The 20821-nt window shown below is 36.6% G+C and overlaps 1 protein-coding gene and 1 pseudogene across 2 annotated transcripts in view; one reads left to right on the top strand and one right to left on the bottom strand.

The window, feature by feature from the left end:
• The first annotated feature begins 327 nt into the window (after positions 1 to 327).
• On the top strand, positions 328 to 2044 carry LOC100071087 (transmembrane protein 41B pseudogene; annotated as a pseudogene).
• A 2562-nt stretch (positions 2045 to 4606) lies between these two features.
• Positions 4607 to 20821, bottom strand: part of CYP2C113 (cytochrome P450 family 2 subfamily C member 113) — a 72731-nt gene continuing 56516 nt past the window's right edge. The window contains exons 6-9 of one of the 2 annotated variants that reach the window (XM_070269593.1): positions 19850 to 19991; positions 16972 to 17159; positions 12761 to 12902; positions 4607 to 5132 (exon numbers count right to left, since the gene is read on the bottom strand). In XM_070269593.1, the coding sequence (XP_070125694.1) occupies positions 4951 to 5132; positions 12761 to 12902; positions 16972 to 17159; positions 19850 to 19991 (654 nt within the window). In that variant the 3' untranslated portion in view covers positions 4607 to 4950. The remainder of the gene's footprint in view (positions 5133 to 12760; positions 12903 to 16971; positions 17160 to 19849; positions 19992 to 20821) is intronic. The other variant, NM_001291302.1, reaches the window with a different exon arrangement.

Here is a 20821-nt window from a genome sequence, read left to right on the forward strand (position 1 = left end):
GGAGGCAGAGGCACAACGCTAGATGATCAGACACCATAGAAATGGTCAAACGGATAGCTGCTGAATCATCGCATGCGTCCATGCACACTACCTGCTCCCTAGAGATGTGATGAGCCAATCCATCTGTTGACAAGTTGTTTCCTGATGAACTATTCAAAAATAGAACAAGACAGAAATCGTCTGTGGGAATATCATCCTCGTTTAACTGGTTATGATAAAAATAGAGCTCAAGGCATTGTTTGATATTGTTGGGACATTTGAGAAAATTTTAATAAGGACTGACTAATAGATAGCATTATGAAATAATTAATTTTCATGATTGCGATAATGATGATATGGTACCAGGGAAAGGTCCTCCTTCTTAAAAGATTCATGCTAAAGTCCCTGTGGGTGAAGTGTAGTGTTTTCAAATGGTTCAATTAAAATGATTCAGCAAAATCTTTATATATATTTATATATATAATATTATATAATGTTATATATAATATGTTATATATAATTTTAAAGTATACATAATAATATTTAATATATATCCTATATGGCAAATTTATACATAAATATATTTATATTTATGTATATACATGTATATGTAAATACATTATACATATGATTAGAGATAAAGGAAATGTGGGAAATCATTAACAAGTGTTAATTCTGCTCAACTGAAAATATTAACTGTTGAATCTAGGTGGGGATATATGATGGTCATGGTACCGTTCTTTCAACTCTTCTTTAGGTTTAAATTTTTCAAAATAAAAAGGTGTGGATTCCTAGAGTCCTCTCCACAATGTTTAAGAATTTTAAGCTGTTTCTGAAGTAGTCATTTTCAGAAGCACTATCATTTATATCCATTTTTCCCTGGCTTACTATGAACCCAGGCAGCAGGGTGCCCAAGAAAGGAAGACAATCTTCTCTTCTCAAAGAAACTGTAAACAGAAAATCAGCCTCAAGTGATAAATCAAGAAAAGGGAGGGCAGAGCGCAGTCTGAGTTGGCGCTGCAGGTGTCAGCCCAGCGTCACTGTGCTCGCAGGGCTGAGGTCGTCTTAGGTGAGGTGGTCGCCCCGGAAGTAGCTGAGGCTGTGGCCACTGAGTGTTCCAAGGACCTGCGGCAGAGTCGTTAAGGGCTTGCGACATCACCCCGCTCCCTTCACCTTCTCTGCCGCAGCCATAACAAAAGGCAGAGTTGCCGAAAGATAGCAGACGTGGGCACTCCATGCGACCCCTCCATAAGGAGGATAGGGTAGGGGGGACGCGGAGTCCCACAACGCCAGGCAGGGGAGACCACCTGAAGCTGTGGGTGCAGAAACTGGGTCAGCAAGAATGTCGCTTCTTACATTGGTGTCCATTTTTTTATCTGCAGCTTTTGTTATGCTTTTGGTATATCAAAATTTTCCTCACCTTAGTGCAGAAGAGTGAATATGAACATTCCCAGAGATATGGATGATGCCAAGGCTCTAAGGTTTTATCCAAATATAAGCACATCTTTTATGTACAAGTATTTGTAGTTCATTTTGCTATGTATATTTGTAGTTCATTTTGCTATGTATATTTTCTTGCAAACATTTGCTATTCCGGGCTCTATATTTCTCAGTATACTCTTAGGGTTTCTTCAACCCTTTCCGCTAGCCTTATTTCTTGTTTGTTTGTGTTCTGGACTTGGTGCCTCATTCTGCTATATGCTCTGCTATTTAGTTGTAAACAAATACGTAACAGAGAAAGCAGTAAAATGGTCATAGCGGGTTGAACGTCATGGAGAACATGTCATTAACTACATTATATTTTTGAGAATAACACCATTTCTGCCTAATTGCTAATATTATGTCTCCTGTGATAAACGTGCCATTGAAATTTTTCTTATTGGCACTTTTCTAGGTGTCACACCTCCCTCTTTTGTAGCGATTAAGGGCGTGAACAACACTGTACCAGCTCACAATCACAGAGGAAGCTATTTCCTGCAACCCAGTATTTGTTCTAACAGTTTTGGCTCTTCTTTCTATTCTGCCAGCCATCTTCCAAAAAAAACTAAAGCAACAATTTGAGTGAAACATGATCTGGGTTTTAGTTTTCCTGTCATCAGCATCTCAAGAATGCCAAGTTTATGTGTTAAAATCACCTCTTCAGTAACTGAAACAAGGAATTTGCAAAATAAAATTTCTTGTCAGACGGTTAATATATTTAAGTGGCAAGGGAGAGAAGAAAGTAAAAACGGAAATTGATATACTATGAAAAATGCTGTCAGTAGTTATGATAGACATCTTTTGAATTACTATTCTGAGGGTAGCTATACATACTTAGTGGCAGTGTAGTAGGAAATTCTCAACCTGACTGATTCATTCAATTTAATATATTTCTTGAACTGGCTATACATACTTACTCTTGATTTGATAATTTAATATTCTTCTCTCTTATCCCTTACTAATAACTAAAATAGAAAGAGTAAATACAAGGGCAAAGATTCTAGATATTTAAAAACAGTATTGCAGTTCTGGCTAATGTTAGCCTTCTTTCAGAGCAGAACTTGAAAACTAATGCTCAAAAGAGATTTACATCTCTTTCCTCTTTTTACCTTTGAGGTAATGGATTTGTTGAGAAGTTGCATCTCAGTGGACTACAGAATTTGGAAAGGACATCAAGTTATATATATTTTGTGAATTTTATTTTTGTCTTTTCCTGTTCTAGATTATCATGGATTAGTCTGAAATTTAAAATTCTGACCAGTCTATTTTCATATTTTCTTCTAGCTTTCACAATATTTCCACTGTGCATATATAAAATGATAATTACATGATAATTGTATCATATTGATGTTGATAAGTTATATTCAGATAATATTTTGTTACGCAGTGTCCCTTCATCTCATAAGGGGGTCAAAAAAGCAAACATTCAAAGTATGCACTTTTTTGGTTGTTAGAGTAATTATATTGCTCTGTATTTTGAGACAGAAGCAGTGGCCGTGCAACAGTTAAATGGTCAAATATAGTTTATTTGTTCCAATGACTAAAATTTACCTCATTTGCTTATTAATATGGTCATTAAAGTATGTATTATGTAATTATCCTTTTTATGCATGATACACTTATAAGAATGCTTGTTTCATTTCTGTTGATGGCTTTTTGGTTTGGGACTGCTTTTGATTAATGCAATTTCCCAATTTAGTGTTTTTACTTTTTTATAACTCAAAGTAAAATTGACTTCTCACATTGTAACTACTATATTTAAATAGTCCTGGAAAAACTAAACAGCTTTTTACTTCTTGCTTAATGGTAATACCCTTGATTCCTTGATTCCAGGACATAGCTGATCTAAAGTAAAGCACTCTGTCAGTTTTACCTTCACCCAAGACTGTCAAGTTGAAAAGTACTGTAGCTGTGGGAGAAATCCTGTTATGAGAAGTGTGATCATCTTCAAAGTCTGTTTCTACTACATAGTGTGGACTCATTATTTTTTCTATCATAGTATTAACAAATGAATTTATTGGAAATACAAAGAAAATATATTAATTAATATACTATTATTATGTCAAAAAAAGGAGTCCTGTTCTTACCATATTAAGTGAGATAGGGAATTTACACAAAACTAATTGCATTAATAATCCAATTTTTGTTCTCACGATGGCAAATAAAGAAAACAAAGAAGCTGTATGAAAATGTTAACCATTATTATCTCTGTGTATTATCAGTGATTCTGTTAATGTTAATCTGTAGTAAATGCATATTCTATTTTCAGGGGAAAAATTGGGTAAAAAAATATTGACTCAGGCCAGTGGACTTTACTTTCAGCCAAGACAACCTCCTAGAAGCCTAATGTGCACAGCATTGGTCCAGACAACTAAGTCCACTTACATCCCCTGTCCACGTATTAGCCCTCTCAGGAACTCAAAGATGACTATAGGCATACAAGCTTGAGTCAAAACATATCTGATGAAACTGAAACACTACAGGATATCTACTTTCCTCCTCCTTCCAAGCCCCAACACCTCCTCCGCATAGGGTAAAGATGATCTGTGTTCCTTGAGTTTTTATCAATTCAAAGCTCACTCAAAAAACCCACGTAAAATTGTCTCATTTAAAAAAAGTGATAATCCCTAAAATGGTTCAAATAATTAGTTGAGACCAGTATTGTTAAAGACATGAGAAAATTTACCCAAAAAATTATCCTTTTTTATTTTTAACTCCTCCTCCAGTCCCTGGGTTTTCTCTTGAACTCAGTCCTCAATACTCCTCTTTCCCAGTCTGCAATTCCATAGGGTCATGACAGAAAAGTGCTGAATTTGCTTCCTTCTCCCTCTGCTTCTAAAAAGCATTTGAACCAAGGAAAAGAAGATCAAATAAAACTCTCCAAAACAAAGAATTATAGGAGGTAGATGCTTGGAAGGGAAAAAATCTATTGACACGTAAGAAGGCAAGCCAGTACACTGTTCTCGTCAACCTTAGTCCCAACGATTCCATGATTCCTCCAGTCATGTTCTGGAATATCTTCCCTTACCTACTGCTCCTTCATATCTCTCTCACTTTCTTACCTCTCTCTCTCTCTCATACACACACACACACACACATACCACAGACCACAGACATTACCATACAGAGAAACAAATATCTAAGAGACTCTTGTGTTAATATTTAATATTTATATGCATTTCTCATTGTGTAGTTTATCTGAACCTTATATTCAAGAATTATCACATCCAAGTTACAGATGAGGATCTGAGTATGGGAAGTAGTAGCAGAGTATAGAGAATAGCAGATAAATCTGTGCAGTGAAACTCAGGAAACTCTCTTTAATGGAGGTTGGATATTCACTGGATATTGAGGTAATGGGGAGATGTGAATGGAGAGGTCAGAGAAGGCATTCCTTGGAAGAGAATGAAGTGGAAAGGAGGTGAACGATGCCCGCAGAGGAGAGGAAGTTGCAGATGACGGCACAGCTGCAGCCAGATGGTCCTCCCTTCATCACACAGGAATGAAACAGATCTTGTAAAAGGGTGGCACAGAAGCAAATCCATTGACAACTGGGGTGACGTCGATGTCTTTTGGGTCAACCAGAGACTTCAAGTTAAATTTCTGTAAAATGGTTGTCAGGAATAAAAACAGCTCCATGCGGGCCAGGCCCTCTCCCACACAAATCCGTTTTCCTGAAAATAACAAACACAGGAGACAAATGCTCTTTGAATCCTGTATGTGTGACCAGCGCAAAGAGAGAACACAGTAACTATTGATGAATGATTGGATAGATGGATGGATGGATGGATGGCTGAATGGAAGGAAGACTGGTTAGATAGACACAGAGTAACAAAAATTAGCAAATGTTTTATTCACTTAATGTCTTATCTTAATGAACACCCTTCATTTAACAGATATTTATTATCAGCTCTATACTAGCATTCAATAAGTATTCTTACATTTTAACTTCTCTTTTGACATTTCAAATTTCCATCTATCTTTTTCGAGGAACACACTCACGTTACTTGGCCAGTGGGTTGAAGGGAGAAGGACTGAAAGGAGGAGGCTCATATGTCTGTGTTTCCCCTTCTATCTCTGGCCAAAACACAGCCCAATATTTTTTTCCTCAGTGTACTTTCAAAAGACATGTATAAACATGTCACTTCCTAAATTTTAAAATTTTAAATTGCTCCCCACCTGTCCTATGGGATAAAGTCTGATGGCTTGCCCTGCCTGTTCACAATCTGTTCCCAGTCTGATATTCCACAATCTTTCCTTCCATTCTTCATACGCTGTACTCTCAGCTCTAAGCATACACACTCTTCATCAATCTCCAACACACCGTCAGTTTCACGCTTTATCTCATGCTGTTCCTTTTGGCTAAGATGTACTTCTCTTATACTTCCTTCAGGATCTAGGTCAAATGTTATTTCTCCTTTACACTCTTTGTGATCCCCTAAGGTAATAGATTGTCACCCTCTCTGAGTTTCTTCAGCATCATATTCATGCTTCCAATGAAGCATAGATCGCTTTAAATCATAATTATCTATTTTTATAGCCTGGTAAAATGTGAGTTCCATGAAGGGAGGGCTCACTCATTGCCTTCTTGATATTTACAGTGCCCGACCCAAAGCAGGCATCAAGAGTCGTAGAAGAAATGAGGTCTCCATGGCCAGACATTTCAGGAATGGAGACCCAATAACCCAGATATAGGATCATGATTGGAGGAAGAGCAGGGTGCTCTGGAATCACAGTATAGTATGCTACTACATTCCCAATATTTCCCTGACACTATAATTAGCTGGCAGGATTTTCTTCCTCCTTGATCTAGAGCAAATGTCCTACTCCAGTGGTCTATTACCTCCTTAAAAGTGTCCTTCCTGGGCCAGCCCAGTGGCACAACAGTTAAGTTTGCACATTCTGCTTCAGCGGCCCAGAGTTTGCTGGTTAGGATCCCAGGTGCAGACCTCTGCACCACTTGGCAAGCCATGCTGTGGTAGGCGTCCCACATATAAAGTAGAGGAAGATGAACATGGATGTTGGCTCAGGCCAGTCTTCCTCAGCAAAAAAAAAAGAGGAGGATTGGTGGCAGATGTTAGCTCAGGGCTAATCTTCCTCAAAAAAAAAAAAGTGTTTTTTTAAGTGAAATGAAATATATATATTTTTTTAAAGTCCTTCCTTCTCTAGTTTTCTTTCTCTCTGCCCCATGTAAGGCAGCTCAAATATCATTTCTCTTATTAAAATGTCATTAGTCCATTTTATGCCTCACCAAGAGATAGGAATAATCAGGAAGGAGGCAGTTTTCATCTCCTGTCCTGATCAGCCTGTTCTTCCCTCTATCACAGCACTAATTGTACTGGATTACCACGGTCTGTTTACTCTTCTCCTTCTCTAATTGGGATGTGAGCCTCTGGGCTGCCTATACTGTACCTCAAGATATTTGGTCCCCAGATCTCCTCAGAGAGAAGCTTCAGGTTTTGAGTTCCCTCTAGATTATGGGCCGCCATACTGGTGGTGGGGTTTTGGTGAGACTGTGTCTCAGCCTCTCCTACCCACTTTGATGTGGGTTTTTTCTCATTTGTTTGTTAGGTAGGAGTGGCCCAGCTAGTTTTGGGGATTTTTTTCAGAGGAAATTGGGCTGTGTGTAGCTATACATTCAGTGTGTCCATGGGAGGAGATGAGTTCAGGATCTTCCCACATTGTCATCTTGAGCCAAAACTCGGGAGGTTTCTGATTACTGAATCAATCTCATTCCTTATTATAAACCTATTCTGACTTTCTGTTTCTTCATTATTCAGTATTGGTAGGTTGTATGTGTCTAGAAATTAATCCGTTTCTTGTAGATTATCCACTTTGTTGCCAAAATTGTTCATAGAAGTCTCTTATGATCCCCTTTATTCTGTGGCAACAGTTTCATGGCTTCTCTTTAATTTGTGATTTTATTTGTTAGAGTCTTCTCCTTTTTACTCAGTCTAGCTAAAGAGATGTCAATTTTTTTTATTTTTTCAAAGTACCAACTCTTAGTTTCTTAACTTTTGTCTATTCTTTTTCCAGTCTCTATTTCATTTGTTTCTCCTCTAATCTTTATTATTTCCTTCCTTTCTCTAACTTTGGCTTTAGTTTGATATTTTTTCAAATTTACTGAGATGTAAATTTATGTTGTTTATGTGAGATCTTTCTCTTTTTTAATGTAGCTATTTCTTGGTATGAAATTTCCTCTTAGCACTGCCTTAACTGCATCCCATAATTTATAGTATGATGTTCTTCCATTTTAATTTTTCTTAAGGTATTTTCTAATTTCCTTGTGATTTCCTCTTTCACCCATTGATTGTTCAAAAGTGTGTTGTTTAATTTGTATGTATTTGTGAATTGCCAGTTTTCCTTCTGCTGCTGATTTCAAGTTTCATTCCACTGTGGTCAGAAATAATATTTGGTATGATTTCAATCTTCCTAAATTTGTTAAGATTCATTTTGTGATCTTACATGACATCTATGCTGGAAAAATTTTCATATGTGCCTTAGAAAATTGTACATTCTGCTACTGTTGGTAGAATGTTCTACATATGTCTGCCACATCCATTTGGTCTATAGTGTTGTTCAAGTTCACTATTTCTTTTTGGCTTTCTTTCTGGTTGATCTATTCATTATTAAAATGGGATACTGATGTCTCCTACTATTATGGCATTGCTACTATTGTATTATATTAGCATGTATTTCTCCCCTCAGTTCTGCCAATGTTTACTTTATATATTTAGGCACTCTGGTGCTGCGTACTTATGTATTTATAATTGTTATATCTTCGTGATGGCTTGATCCTTTTATCATTATATAATATCCTCTCTGTCTCTTGTGACCCTTTTTGACTTAAAATCTATTTTGTCTCATATAAGTATAGTGACTCTTGCTCTGTTTTGGCTACCATTTCCATGGAATACCTTTTTCCACCCATTTACTTTCATCCTATGTGTGTCCTTATCCAAAGTGAGTCTCTTGGAGACAGCACGTAGTTGGATCTTGACTTTTTAATCCATTCAGCAACTTTGTATCTTTGATTGGGGAGTTTAATCCATTTACATTTAAATTAATTATTGATAGGGAATGGTTTACTATTGTCATCTTGCTAATTGTTTCCCATTTGTCTTGCAGATCTTTGTCCCTGTTTTCTACTCTGTCTCACTTTGTATTTCATTCTTTTTGTATACTTTGATTCCTTTCTTTTTCTTTTGTGTAACACCTACAGGTTTTCTTTATGGTAACCATGTGGTTATCAGTCTATTTTAAGCCGATAACAACTTAACTTTAATCACATACAAATCCTACACTTTTAATCCCCTCATTTTATGTTATTCATGTCACAATTTACGTATATTTACATTGTATATCCAGTAATATATTTTTTATTTATTCTTATTTTAATTTTTTTTTTTGAGGAAGATGAGCCCTGAGCTAACATCCACCACCAATTCTCCTCTTTTTGCTGAGGAAGATTGGCCCTGAGCTAACATCTATGCTCATCTTCCTCTACTTTATATGTGGGATTCCTGCCACAGCATGGCTTGATAAACAGTGCACACGTCTATGCCCGGGATCAAAACTGGCGAACCCTGGGCCACCAAAGCAGAGTGCACAAACTTAACTGCTATGCCACCAGGCCAGCCCCTTATATTTTGTCTTTTAACTTTCATACTAGAAATAAAAGTCATTTTCCTACCACCATCACAGCAATATAGTATTCTGTATCTTGCTATATATTTACCTTTACCAAGAGGTTTTATACTTTCTAATACGACTGTGTTGATGCTTATGGGCCTTTTGTTTCAAGTTGAAGAACTCCTTTTAGCATTTCTTGTAAATCTGTTACAATTGGTGATGAATGTTCTCAGTTTTGTTTGTTTGGGAAAATTGTATCACTCCTTAAATTTTTTCTTTTGTTTTTTCAGAGAAAGATTCACCCTGAGCTAACATCTGTTGCCAATCTTCCTCTTCTTTCTCTCTCCCCAGAGCCCCAATGCATGGTTGTATATCCTAGATGTAAGTCCTTCTAGTTCTTCTATGTGAGCCACCACCACAGCATGGCAACTGACAGACAGGTGGTGTGATTCCATGACTGGGAAATGAACGCAGGCTGCTGAAGTGGTGAGAGCACTGAACTTTAACCAGTAGACCATCAGGGCTGGCTCTGTCGATCCTTCATTGCTGAAGGACAGTTCTTTGTTGGTGGGTTTTTTCTTCTGGAACTTTCACCCAACTCTCTTCTCTCCTGCAAGGTTTCTGCTTAAAAATCTGCTAATTGTCTTATAGGAGTTCCCTTGTATGTGACAAGTGGCTTTCTCTTTCTGCTTTCAAAATTCTCTCATTGTCACTGACTTTTAATAATTTGATTATAGTGTGTCTCATTGTGGATTTCTTTGACGTTTTTATTATTTGAGGTTCTTTACACTTCTTGGGTCTGCATGTCCACTTGTTTCCCCAGACTTGGGAAGTTTTCTGCCATTGTTACTTTGAATAAGCTTTCTAGTCTTTCTCTTTTTCTCTTTTCCTTCTAGGACTCCTATAATGTATTTATTGGTCCACTTGATGGTGTCCCATAAGTCCTTTAGGTTTCTCTTCTTTTTCCTTCTTTTTTTCTTTTGGCTCCTCTGATTGAATAGTTACCAGTGACCTATCTTTGAGTTCACTGATCCTTTCTTCTGCTTGATCTAGCCTGCTATTGAACCCAATAATGACTTTTTCAGTTCTGTTACTGTATTCTTCAGCTCTGTGATTACTGTATGGTATTTTTATATGGTCTTTTTGTTGAAATTCCTACTTTGTTTGTTTATTGTTCTCCTGACCTCAGTGATCATCTTTATGACTATTATTTTGAATTATTTTCAGTTAAGTTATATATCTTCTGTTTCTTCATTTTTCTTTGCTCTCTGTGCTGCTGTCTGCACATTAGACAAAACAGCCACCTCTCCTAGTCTTCACTGGTTAATCTTGTGCAGCAGAACAAATTCACCCATTAGCCCAGTCAAAAATTCTGTAGGTCTCTCAAACTTGCATGCTAGTCTAGCTTGCTTTTTTGTTCTAGCAGCCCCCAGGTGTCTAGAGTACACTGAATCTTGTCAATGCTCCAAGACAACTAAGACTGAAGTCAGTTCCTCAAGCAACTCCCCAAAACAGTTTTGAAAGTTGGAATGCTAGATGTGCATTCCAACTCTTTTTCTTCTCAGAAAGAAGCTGGGATCTAGGGGGCTTCTCACCAATTCTATTGCACTTTTCTGGGGTTGGTAGTCACAGCAACAGTGTGTCTCCACTTTCACTTTTGGCTATGATGTGGCTGGATTCACGTTAACTCAGGGTACAGGAATCTTTTAACAAGTCTCCGGACTTTTTACAAAAGGAATTGATTGATGTCTTGCTGTGAATCAGTGTATCCATTGGAGGAAGGAGAATCCAGAGCTTACTATTATGCCTCGTTGCTGATGTTACTCTTTCTTATGCGAATTTTGACAGACTGTGTACTTCAAGAATTGATCCATTTCATCCAAGTTATAAAATTTGTGGGCATAGAGTTGTTCAGAATCTTGCTTTCTTATGCTTTTATTGTCCAGGGTATCAAAGCAATGGCCCTCTTTCAATTCTGACTTTAGTAATTTGTGTCTTCTCTCTTTTGGGAGGTAGCTATGGATTTGTCTATTATATTTAACTTTTCAAAAGCACAGCTTTGATTTCATTGATTATTTCTATCAATTTCCTGTTTACAATTTCATTGATTTCTGCTCTGATTTTTATTTGTAGTTTCTGTGGCTTAATTTTTATTTAGTTCCCCACTATAACTGATCTCAATGTTTCCCTATGGGATAAAGCTACTCCTGACCACAATTTCCTCACTTTCAAATTCAAACCTCAAGTAGCTCTAGATGACATGCAGCCAAGAGATCTTTTCTGCTCTGGTATCCTTTGTCCTTCTCTGTGCTTATCATTATGAGGACCAGCATGACCTCTTCAGATAATTTTCTTTCGTTTCTTACTGAGTTTGCACAAAAAAAGTAAAATTTGAAAACTGGCTTATCAAATTATATTTTTTATTTAGAAATGCCAAGAAGAAATGGCTCTGCATTGGCATACACTAATCATCTTGCTCTATTTAGTATTGACTATATGGTACTACTCAGTGTTAGATAAGTATTAGGACATATGATGGCCAGTACAAATGTTATGGTGTATGGAGAATGCTAAATACATTTGTGTAATGAAACTCAGAAAATTCTCCTTTAACAAAGGTTGGATGTTCCTGGATGAAGAGAAAAGAGGTCATAGAAGGCATCCCCAGTAAGAGAGTGAAGAGGAAAGGAGGTGAACAATTCCCTAGATGAGAGGTAGTTGCAGACAACATTGTAGGAAAGGCCATATGGTGTGACCTTCCTCACATGGGAGTGAAGAAGAGCTGGTAAGAAAGTGACACAGAAGCAAACCCATTAGCAACTGGGTGGTATCAATGTCCTTTGGGTCAACCACAGATTTTAAGGTAAATTTTTGTAAAATGGTGGCCAGGAAGAAAAACAGCTCCATGTGGGCCAGGTCCTCTCCTACACACATCCATTTTACTGAAAATAACAAATTCAGAGAGTAGATATTCCTTGAACACTGTGTTTCTGGCTTTCAGAAAGAGAATATGCATTAACTATTTGATGAATTGTTGAATGGATTAATGGAAGGCACAATGGTTGGATAGACAGTTGGACAAAGGATGAACATACATGCTATCCACCTAACATTTATTTTAACAGGTATCCTTCTTTCAACAAATATTTATTGAGTATCAGCACTATGCCAAGTATTTCATTAAGTATTCTCACAATATAACTGCTCCTTTGATATTTCAACTTTCCACCAATCTCCTTCTAAGAAACACATATACATTGGTTGTGCTTTCTATTCATAGTCTGATGTCCCATGATTTTTCTTTCTGTTCTTCACAGCCTCTATTCTCTTCTCTAAATATACCTACTTTCCATCATTCTCCAAACACCATGAAGTTTCCAATTTTATATCAAACTTCTCCCTTTGGCTAAGATACACATATTTTCAGTACTTAACTCAAATTTCATTTCTGAATTTGAAAGAACTAGGTCAACTCTCCAAAACTCCAGTGTTCTGGCCCATTAATGAGGATGTATCATGAGGAAGGAAAGTGTGTGGACACTGGAACTGCTGCTCGTGATGATGAACAAAAAGAAATTCTACAGACCAAGAGTGAGTACTATGTATATTCCAACTGATCTTAAGATGGTATCTTGTGCTCTGAAGTACCAAAGGATTGAATTTGTATTACCTGCTGAGAAAGCCATGAAATAGTCACTCTTCTTAAAGTTGCCACTCTTGTCCAGGAAGTGGCCAGGGTCAAACACCTCTGGGTTAGGGAATTCTTTATCATCATGCAACACAGAAGTCAGTGATATTAATATGTTTGTGCCCTGGAAATAACAGATAAAGATAAACTGAGTTATGAAGAAGTCATGGTGCTGGAAGAAATGTTGCAAATTTTTTAGTCTAATATTATGATCTATAGATGAAGAATCCCAGGTTCAAAGAAGGACAGTGGCATTTTGAGCCAGACAAAACAAGTAATAAGCAAGGATAAGTATAAGACCAATGGCAGTGATGCTGCTAAAGTGGACTCTAATTGCTTTTGAAATACTGAATACATGGGTCCTATGGTGCCAGACCTTCTGAATGCATTCTGTTTATCACCACGTTTGGACACTTGTGTATGTCCCCACCAGCTGCTTTATTTTATCATTTCACTGTTCACTCATCTCGCATGTGGATTATGGATTAAAATGGAAGTCTCTGTTGGAGCTTGAAATGTCTGGAGTTATCTGTTCATAGGGCTTTTGTAAACAGACATGTGATCTGCCTAAAAATAACTTCTGTGATAATAACAAGAAACGTAGTAACAACTATTAGTGTTTATCATTGCCATGAAGGTCATTTGTCTTAATTCAAAAATATGAAGTAGATTTCATTACATATTAATCCTGTCTTAGAAACACAGAAAAGATGATAAAATTAGAAAAATCACTTTGCAACAATTCAGTTTAGGATCACTAATTCAGGCAAGTTTTATCAATTAATGATAAAACTGTTGGGGGAATGATTGGGAAGCATGATGTTCACAAAGTCCTAAAGTACCATGCCATAGATTTTTATTAATTAAATGCCAAAAACAGAACTTCTGTAATGGAGAATTCTGGCAGATACCAATTTAGTACATGAGAAACACAATGTAACCAATAACAAGATAAGGGACATTATGTTCCCTCACCTCCCCAACGGCTTTCAGAAGGACATAAAAGCACTTATGTAGTTCTCTTGCCAAAATCGTAACTGGAATCTAATCTCTAGAAAACAATCGCACAATACCAGTCTGAGGAATATTTTACATGACCTCTTGGCTGGACTCTTAACAAAGTTATATGTACTCAAAGAAAACAAACAGAGCAAAGGTAATTCCTAACAGGAGACTAAAAAGAAAAGATAACCAAATTATGTTCTTGTTTCTTGACTGGATACTGAATTGCAGAGATAAAAAAGCTATAGAGGATATTCTAGAAAACGAGAAAATTTACATTTCGCTGTACATTAAATGACATTATTGTATGAATGATAACTCTTAAGTGTGAATGCTATTATTGTTCTCTATTCAAAAACGCTGTTAATAGGATATACTTACTGAAGTACCGAGGTGTTGACAAATAAATAGGTGACAGATAATTGGATGTAAAAGTAAATATATACACAAATTCATATATCACATATATATGCACATGTTTTTAATGATTTGGGTTTTAAAAACTTTTAATGAAAAGTTGGGGGAAAATTCTATCCCCTAAGTTTATGATATAAGAGGTCTATAATTCTATTTTTAAAATTATTCCCTTGCATTCTTTTAAACAAGTAATATGCAAAAATTTTTTCCCTAAGATACAAAAGCAAAAATGAAAGTTACAAAAGCAAAAATATTTTCGTCAAATGTTGCTCAAAAAATTGGATAAAGTAAAAGGAGCCATAACCATTACTTCACACTGTTGTAAAAATTTACCTGAATGGATCAATGACCTAAATATAAGCACTAAAACTATAAAGTTTTAGAAATAAATAAGGGTAAATCTTTGAGATTCTGTGCTTGGAAATATTCTTTAGATAGGACCAAAATAAAAGCACAAATCAACCTCACATCATTTCCAAGTTTTCTATTAGACAGATTGCCTTATAACAGACATTGACAACAACCCATGTGGAAATCCAGCCTACCACCTGTTTTTCTAGAGCCCATGAGTTAAGCATTGTAAATTGAAAAAATCAAGGAACAATAAAACTTTGCTACATGAAAATTACATGAAATCTAAATTTCAGCTTCCACAAAAATTAGGATATAGCCATTCTCATTTGTTTATATTTGCTCTATGACTGCTTCCATGCTACAATGGCAGAGCTGAATGCTTCATCAGACACTTCAAGACCCAGACAGTCTAAAATATTTACACTCTGGCCCATTACAGAAAAAGTTCACCAACACCTGTTTTAGACTATTATCTCCACATAGCTCAGTGCCTCCAGCCTCTTTTAGAAGAAATCACTTATTTGGTTGGTAAGAAGGTAGAATCTGCCACCCAGTGTTGCATATTTCTGTGCTGGCATGTCCCATGCAGAAGGGAACGGTCATTCCCAAATCCGATGTAGTGGATGGGAGAGATAGGCAATCCCATTCTGATTCCTAGTCCATTGTTTCCCATTTACTTAGAAATAGCAGGGGAAACCAGTTTGATAATTTATTACCCTCATACGCTAATATTAAAAAAGAAAAGTCTTCTCCTCACTGCATTCTTTGTTGAAAAAAGAGTGGACTTGAAGTCCTAACCCTTGTACTGAATCTATGATCATCGAGACATGCCCCATCACCTCTTGGTAAAATCATCAATTCTGTCTTCTGCAAAGATTGGCATTAGTACCTGCAGCCTTGCCAATCTCACTGCTTTCTTTCCCAAACAGAAAACAAATTTGTTATACTATTTTTTCAATGTAATACTAATATGTCCTGGCTTCAAGTAAACACGAATAGCTTGTAGCATATCAACTGAATAGTCTGAATATATACAGAAATGATGTGTTAGAAAGCACTGGAAATCTGCTAAGATGAAAATTTGTCTCCAGATTCCATAGTTGGGAGAACCTCAGAGAGGTAAGCGAACACCTAAAATTAACTTTAGTCTGTGTCAATGTCCAAATTTTAATCAAAACAAGAGACTTACATCATTCTGACTGCCTGGTAAGAGAGGGATAAACTCTTTCTGGAAGAAGACAAATATCATCTGAAACTCTGCATTTTTTCTGTACATAATAATTGGTATTTAACCAAAAGATATTAGGCCTTTCAAAGACAAAAAAAGAAGGGAAGACAATAAAAGCAAACCCACATGAGGGAACATTTCTCACGTATTTTGTAAGGGTATCATTACCTTGATATCAGAAATCTGACAAGAAAATTTTGAGGAAGAAAAATTGTAGACAAAAAATTTCTCATAAATATAAATGCAGAAGCCCTCAACAAAATGTAGCAAATCAAATCCAGCTCTGTGTATATACTTATAATATGTATATTTAGTGCAAAAAGTGAGACTAATGCATGCAATCATACTAATAGATGCAGAGAATTGATATGAAAAAATTGTATACACATTCATGACCAAAAAAATCATAAAAGACAAGAGGGTAAATTTCCTAATCTGATAAAGAATATCTACCAAAATATACATAAAACATCATTCTCAATAGTAAGATGTTAAATCTCCACTCTCATGCAGATCAGAAATGTAACAAGGATGAAACAAGGATATTAATCTAGATAGCAGGATAATGAATGCAGAAACTGCAAATTAATCTAGAGACTAATTATTGGCAATGATCTGAAACTTAGCAAGTTTGCTACATAAAAGGTCCTCAAAATGGTAAAATAGATTATGTTTCCATATACCAGATAAGAGAAATGGAAAATGCATTTTAAAAATTTATAACAACAATAATAAGTACCTAGGAAAAAACAAACAAAAGACCTGCAAGCCAATGTACTGAAAAGCAATTATCGAGAAAATTAAAATTGGGTTCATATACCATACCTATTAAATGAAACATTCAATGTGTCATGATTTTAAGTTTTCCAAATTGATCTCTCACCTTGATAAAAATTCCAGCAGAGTGTTTTGGTAAATTGACAAACTGATAGTAAACATTCATTGGGAAATGTAAACAGCTAAGGCAAATAATACTGAAGAAGCAGAACGAACGTGGAAGACTTACACTGATAGCTCTCAAAACCTGTTATAAAGCTTTATAATCTAACAAGAAGCAACAGGAAGTCCATCAAGTTGCCATGCATATGATTTTGGTGCTTCTCTCACTTTGTATTCATTCAAGATTGGATGCATACTTTGAAAATAAGAACTTCACGCAAACTAAGGTCAGTATAAGAGAAACAAATCTTACCTTGGGGATGAGGTAGTTTCTGAATTTAACGTCACGGGTCACTGCATGGGGCAGGTTGGTGGGGATGAGGTCAATGTATCTCTGGACCTCATGTATCACGGCATCCATATAGGGCATGTGGCTCCTGTCCTGCATGCAGGGGCTTCGGTGTCTGCCAATCACACGATCAATCTCTTCCTGGACTTTAGCTGATAAGACACAAGTAAGGCTCATGGAAAAAAGAGAAAAATGCATGCCACATTTGTATGTCAATTCAGGAATATATGAAGGAATAGGATGGTATCCCAACATCATTATAAACATCATTATAAACATCTGTTATATGCCCAGAAATACACCTACACATAGAGAGATAATTACTATAATATAGATACATAAAACTCTCCTACAAGCTAAGCTTAAGATCATCTATACATACATATATATCTGCATACATAATACAAACAATTGATGGAATGTTTCAAAATATAAATAGAACATAATTAAGTCAAGAAATTAAAGTCCTTGCAGAAAGAAAAATAGGAATTTTCCTGGAATGGGAGGTGAGAATTTACTCCTCCATCCCCACCTCATACAAAATATGCACAGACATACACAATTCCCCTTACTCCATTTCCCCTAATACATTTAGACCACAATTTTTGGCTGTTAGAATATTCATCTTAATATCATTCTAACTACATAAACAATGCTAAAAAAAATAATTTAAAGCAACTAAGATTATGTTTCATTTTGGGTACTTTCTTGGACTTACCCATCTCTCTTTAGTTCAATATGTTATTTTCTATATCTTGATTTAGAATTTCCAAATACCGAGGTAGGTGTTTCAAACTCCTAACAATAATGTCTCTATTATTAGGTTGTCTCAGGTAATTCATCACTTCTCTTTTGTTCTTGGAATCTCCCCTCATATCTGCTTTATCCACCTAATCCATTTTGAAATGGATATTTTCTAGGCCTGGTGTCTGTCAACCTCCTTGACACTTTCATTCTCCTGCATGAGTTCCCCTGATTCCTTGAGCCTATGACTTTCTCTGACATGACTTTAGACATTTGGATAAGAAAGGGGAAAGAGGGAGTAAAAATTTTGTCAAACATGCAGGTCTGAAAACACCCTCTTTTTTTTGTGAGGAAGATCTGTAGCCAGTCTTCCTCTTTTTGCTTGGGGAAGATTGTTGCTGAGCTAACATCTGTGCCAGTCTTACTCTATTTTATGTGGGATGTTGCCACAGCACGGCTTGAGGAGCAGTGCTAGGTCTGCACCTGGGATCTGAATCTGCAAACCCCAGGCCACCAAACAGAGCACACAAACTTAACCACTATGTCATTGGGCTGGCCCCCTGAATATACCCTCTTTTTATTAATACACAATTTGATAGTTGCTCTTGAAAATTCTGATACTGTTCTGAATCCTACCCTTATATATGACTTGATATATCTCTCCGAAAGTTTTTATGATTTTCTCTTTAATCCTAGTGTTCTGAAATTTCATGACGCTATGTCTTGGGTGGATGTTTTTATTTCATTTACTCGGCTATACATCTCAAGAGAATTTTCTACCTGCACTGCAAAATACGAAGATTTTTTCTCCAAAGCTGTTCACTTGCTGGAGTTTTTTATCTGGCTACTGAATTTCAGGAAGCAGGATGGAGAAAGGAGCTAAGACTCTCTGAATTCAAGAAGTAAATTCTTACCTAACCTTTCTCTTCAACCCTACAGCTCAGTATTTCCCTGTCACTGCTCAGTGTCCCTGAGTGGAGGGCCTCTTAGCTTCATTTTCTCTAGAGCAAACCTCCCTCATCCTGTTGGGGAAAACAATTACCCGATAAAAGGACTTGTTGAAGGGTCCTAGGGAGAGAGAGCTACCTTTTTCAGCCTATTTCTCCCCCTATCTTCTTTGACACTTGGTACTTCCAAATACTGAAACTTACAGGGGTGTAGGGGCACAAATGACTTTTCCTCATTATATAGCTTCCTCTTCTAACATTTAGGTTACAATTTTACCCTCTCTACTGAGTTCATTTTCACTCTCACAATGCTGTCAGTGTTTCATAAGTTTGTTTAAGATTTACTGGCTGTCTCCTGACTTCCTCTTGTCCAACTGTAAAAGACTAATTCTCATTTGCAACAGTTTAGGGTCATTTCAGTGGGACTCTGACACAGGACAAGAAAACATATGTCTCTAAGCTCCTATGCATAACCATAACTCTTTAAGGATAAATTTCTAACATAAAGTCCTTTATGAAAGGTAAAATTAGTGACGTCCCAAAATTCTTATTTTGGCAAACACCACTTTTCTGGCAGCATATTTCTGGAATAACAAAATTCCTTTACACTCATCTTAAGACTGAATAGCACCACGTTTCTTGTGAATTTAAATTTTCAGGGCATTTCCTAGACTGTGGAAATTATCTCAGCCGGGCTCACTAAATCTCTAGGATTTCCACTTATGCTTCAATAAGGTGAGTCTCTATTTTTCCTACTCTGGTTCTAGAACACTGTATTTTCAGAATGAGGAGACATTTCATTCTGAAAATATACCTGCAAGAATACACCTGCTGCTCAAAGTGGTCTTTTCATAACAATATGCAGTCCCAGGCCAATATATGCTGGCTGTGCCTTCCACAAATAACCCCCCATGAAATCCAGACATTGCTTTATTGCTTTTGCTACTGTCCACAATGTCTTCACTCTTCTCAGTCATCCTCCTGTATTACGTGAAGATATCCCATTATTACGCCTTCTTTAAATTTAGAAAAAGTAAGCTGGTTGAACAGATATTTAAATAATGAAGCTTCTCTAAGAAAAACAAGATGGAATGCACTTGTCTTTCCAACATGTTTTCTGAAGTTTACCCTGTCCACCATGCTGGTCATACCTGTGACCTCTGGGTGCTTCAGCAGGAGGAGAAGTCCATATCTCAGGGTGGTGCTCGTTGTCTCTGTCCCAGCTCCAAACAAGTCAGACACAGTGATTGTCAAGTTTTCAAAAGTAAACTCTGACTGTTTATTTTCTTTTTCCTAGGGATGATTTGATAAAATAATTAGACCAATTAATTTGCCAGACTTACAGTTAACCTAAAATAACTCACATTGCTATAAAGTTAAGCCAACATGTAAACTGCAGGGTGCAACATTAGAAAATACTATTGCATGGTATGGCAAGAGACTGTAGATCAGCTGACTCAAACATCATTTTCTACTGCCTAATCCTTCACTTGAATAAAAGTTCTACTCATCAGCCTCTTTTGCAGTTAGGTGAGCCATGCAGCATAGTTCTTGCCAGTGAGATATAAAGAGAAGCCTCTTGGTGCCACTTTGTCAATTTCCTCCTTCTCACACAAAGCAAAAGCCTTAAGGTGGAGGTAGAGATGATATCTACTTGGGACAAGAGGATTTAATCATGAAGTGAGATCTATATACTAGTCATAGGTGAAGAAAAATGGAAGGTCTCATGTTTCAGGGTTACAGGTGTTTCAAGGCTACTGCACTATCCCTACACTGACACATCACAAGACTCCTTGTAGTGAGGTAAACAAAACCACTAGTTGTTAAAGCCATTGTTAATAGGTTTTCTATTATTTGTAGACAAACACAATCTTAATTAGTGAAAATAGGTAAATCAGGCACATATCATGAAGAATGCTGTAAGCCTGAATCGAGATTTTGTAATTCTCTTCTTTGCTAAAAACTTGTATGAACTCAATATTGTCCGAGGATTCACTATGAAGTTGAAATTCTGCAAAAATTATTGTGGCAGTTCAACTTGAAATGAATTATAGTCAAAGAGAATGGATTCACAAAGACAATATGGGGCCACCACTATAACATTCCATATGCAATGCAATAGG

This window comes from Equus caballus, chromosome 1 (assembly GCF_041296265.1).
Source record: "Equus caballus isolate H_3958 breed thoroughbred chromosome 1, TB-T2T, whole genome shotgun sequence".
Lineage (NCBI taxonomy): Eukaryota > Metazoa > Chordata > Mammalia > Perissodactyla > Equidae > Equus > Equus caballus.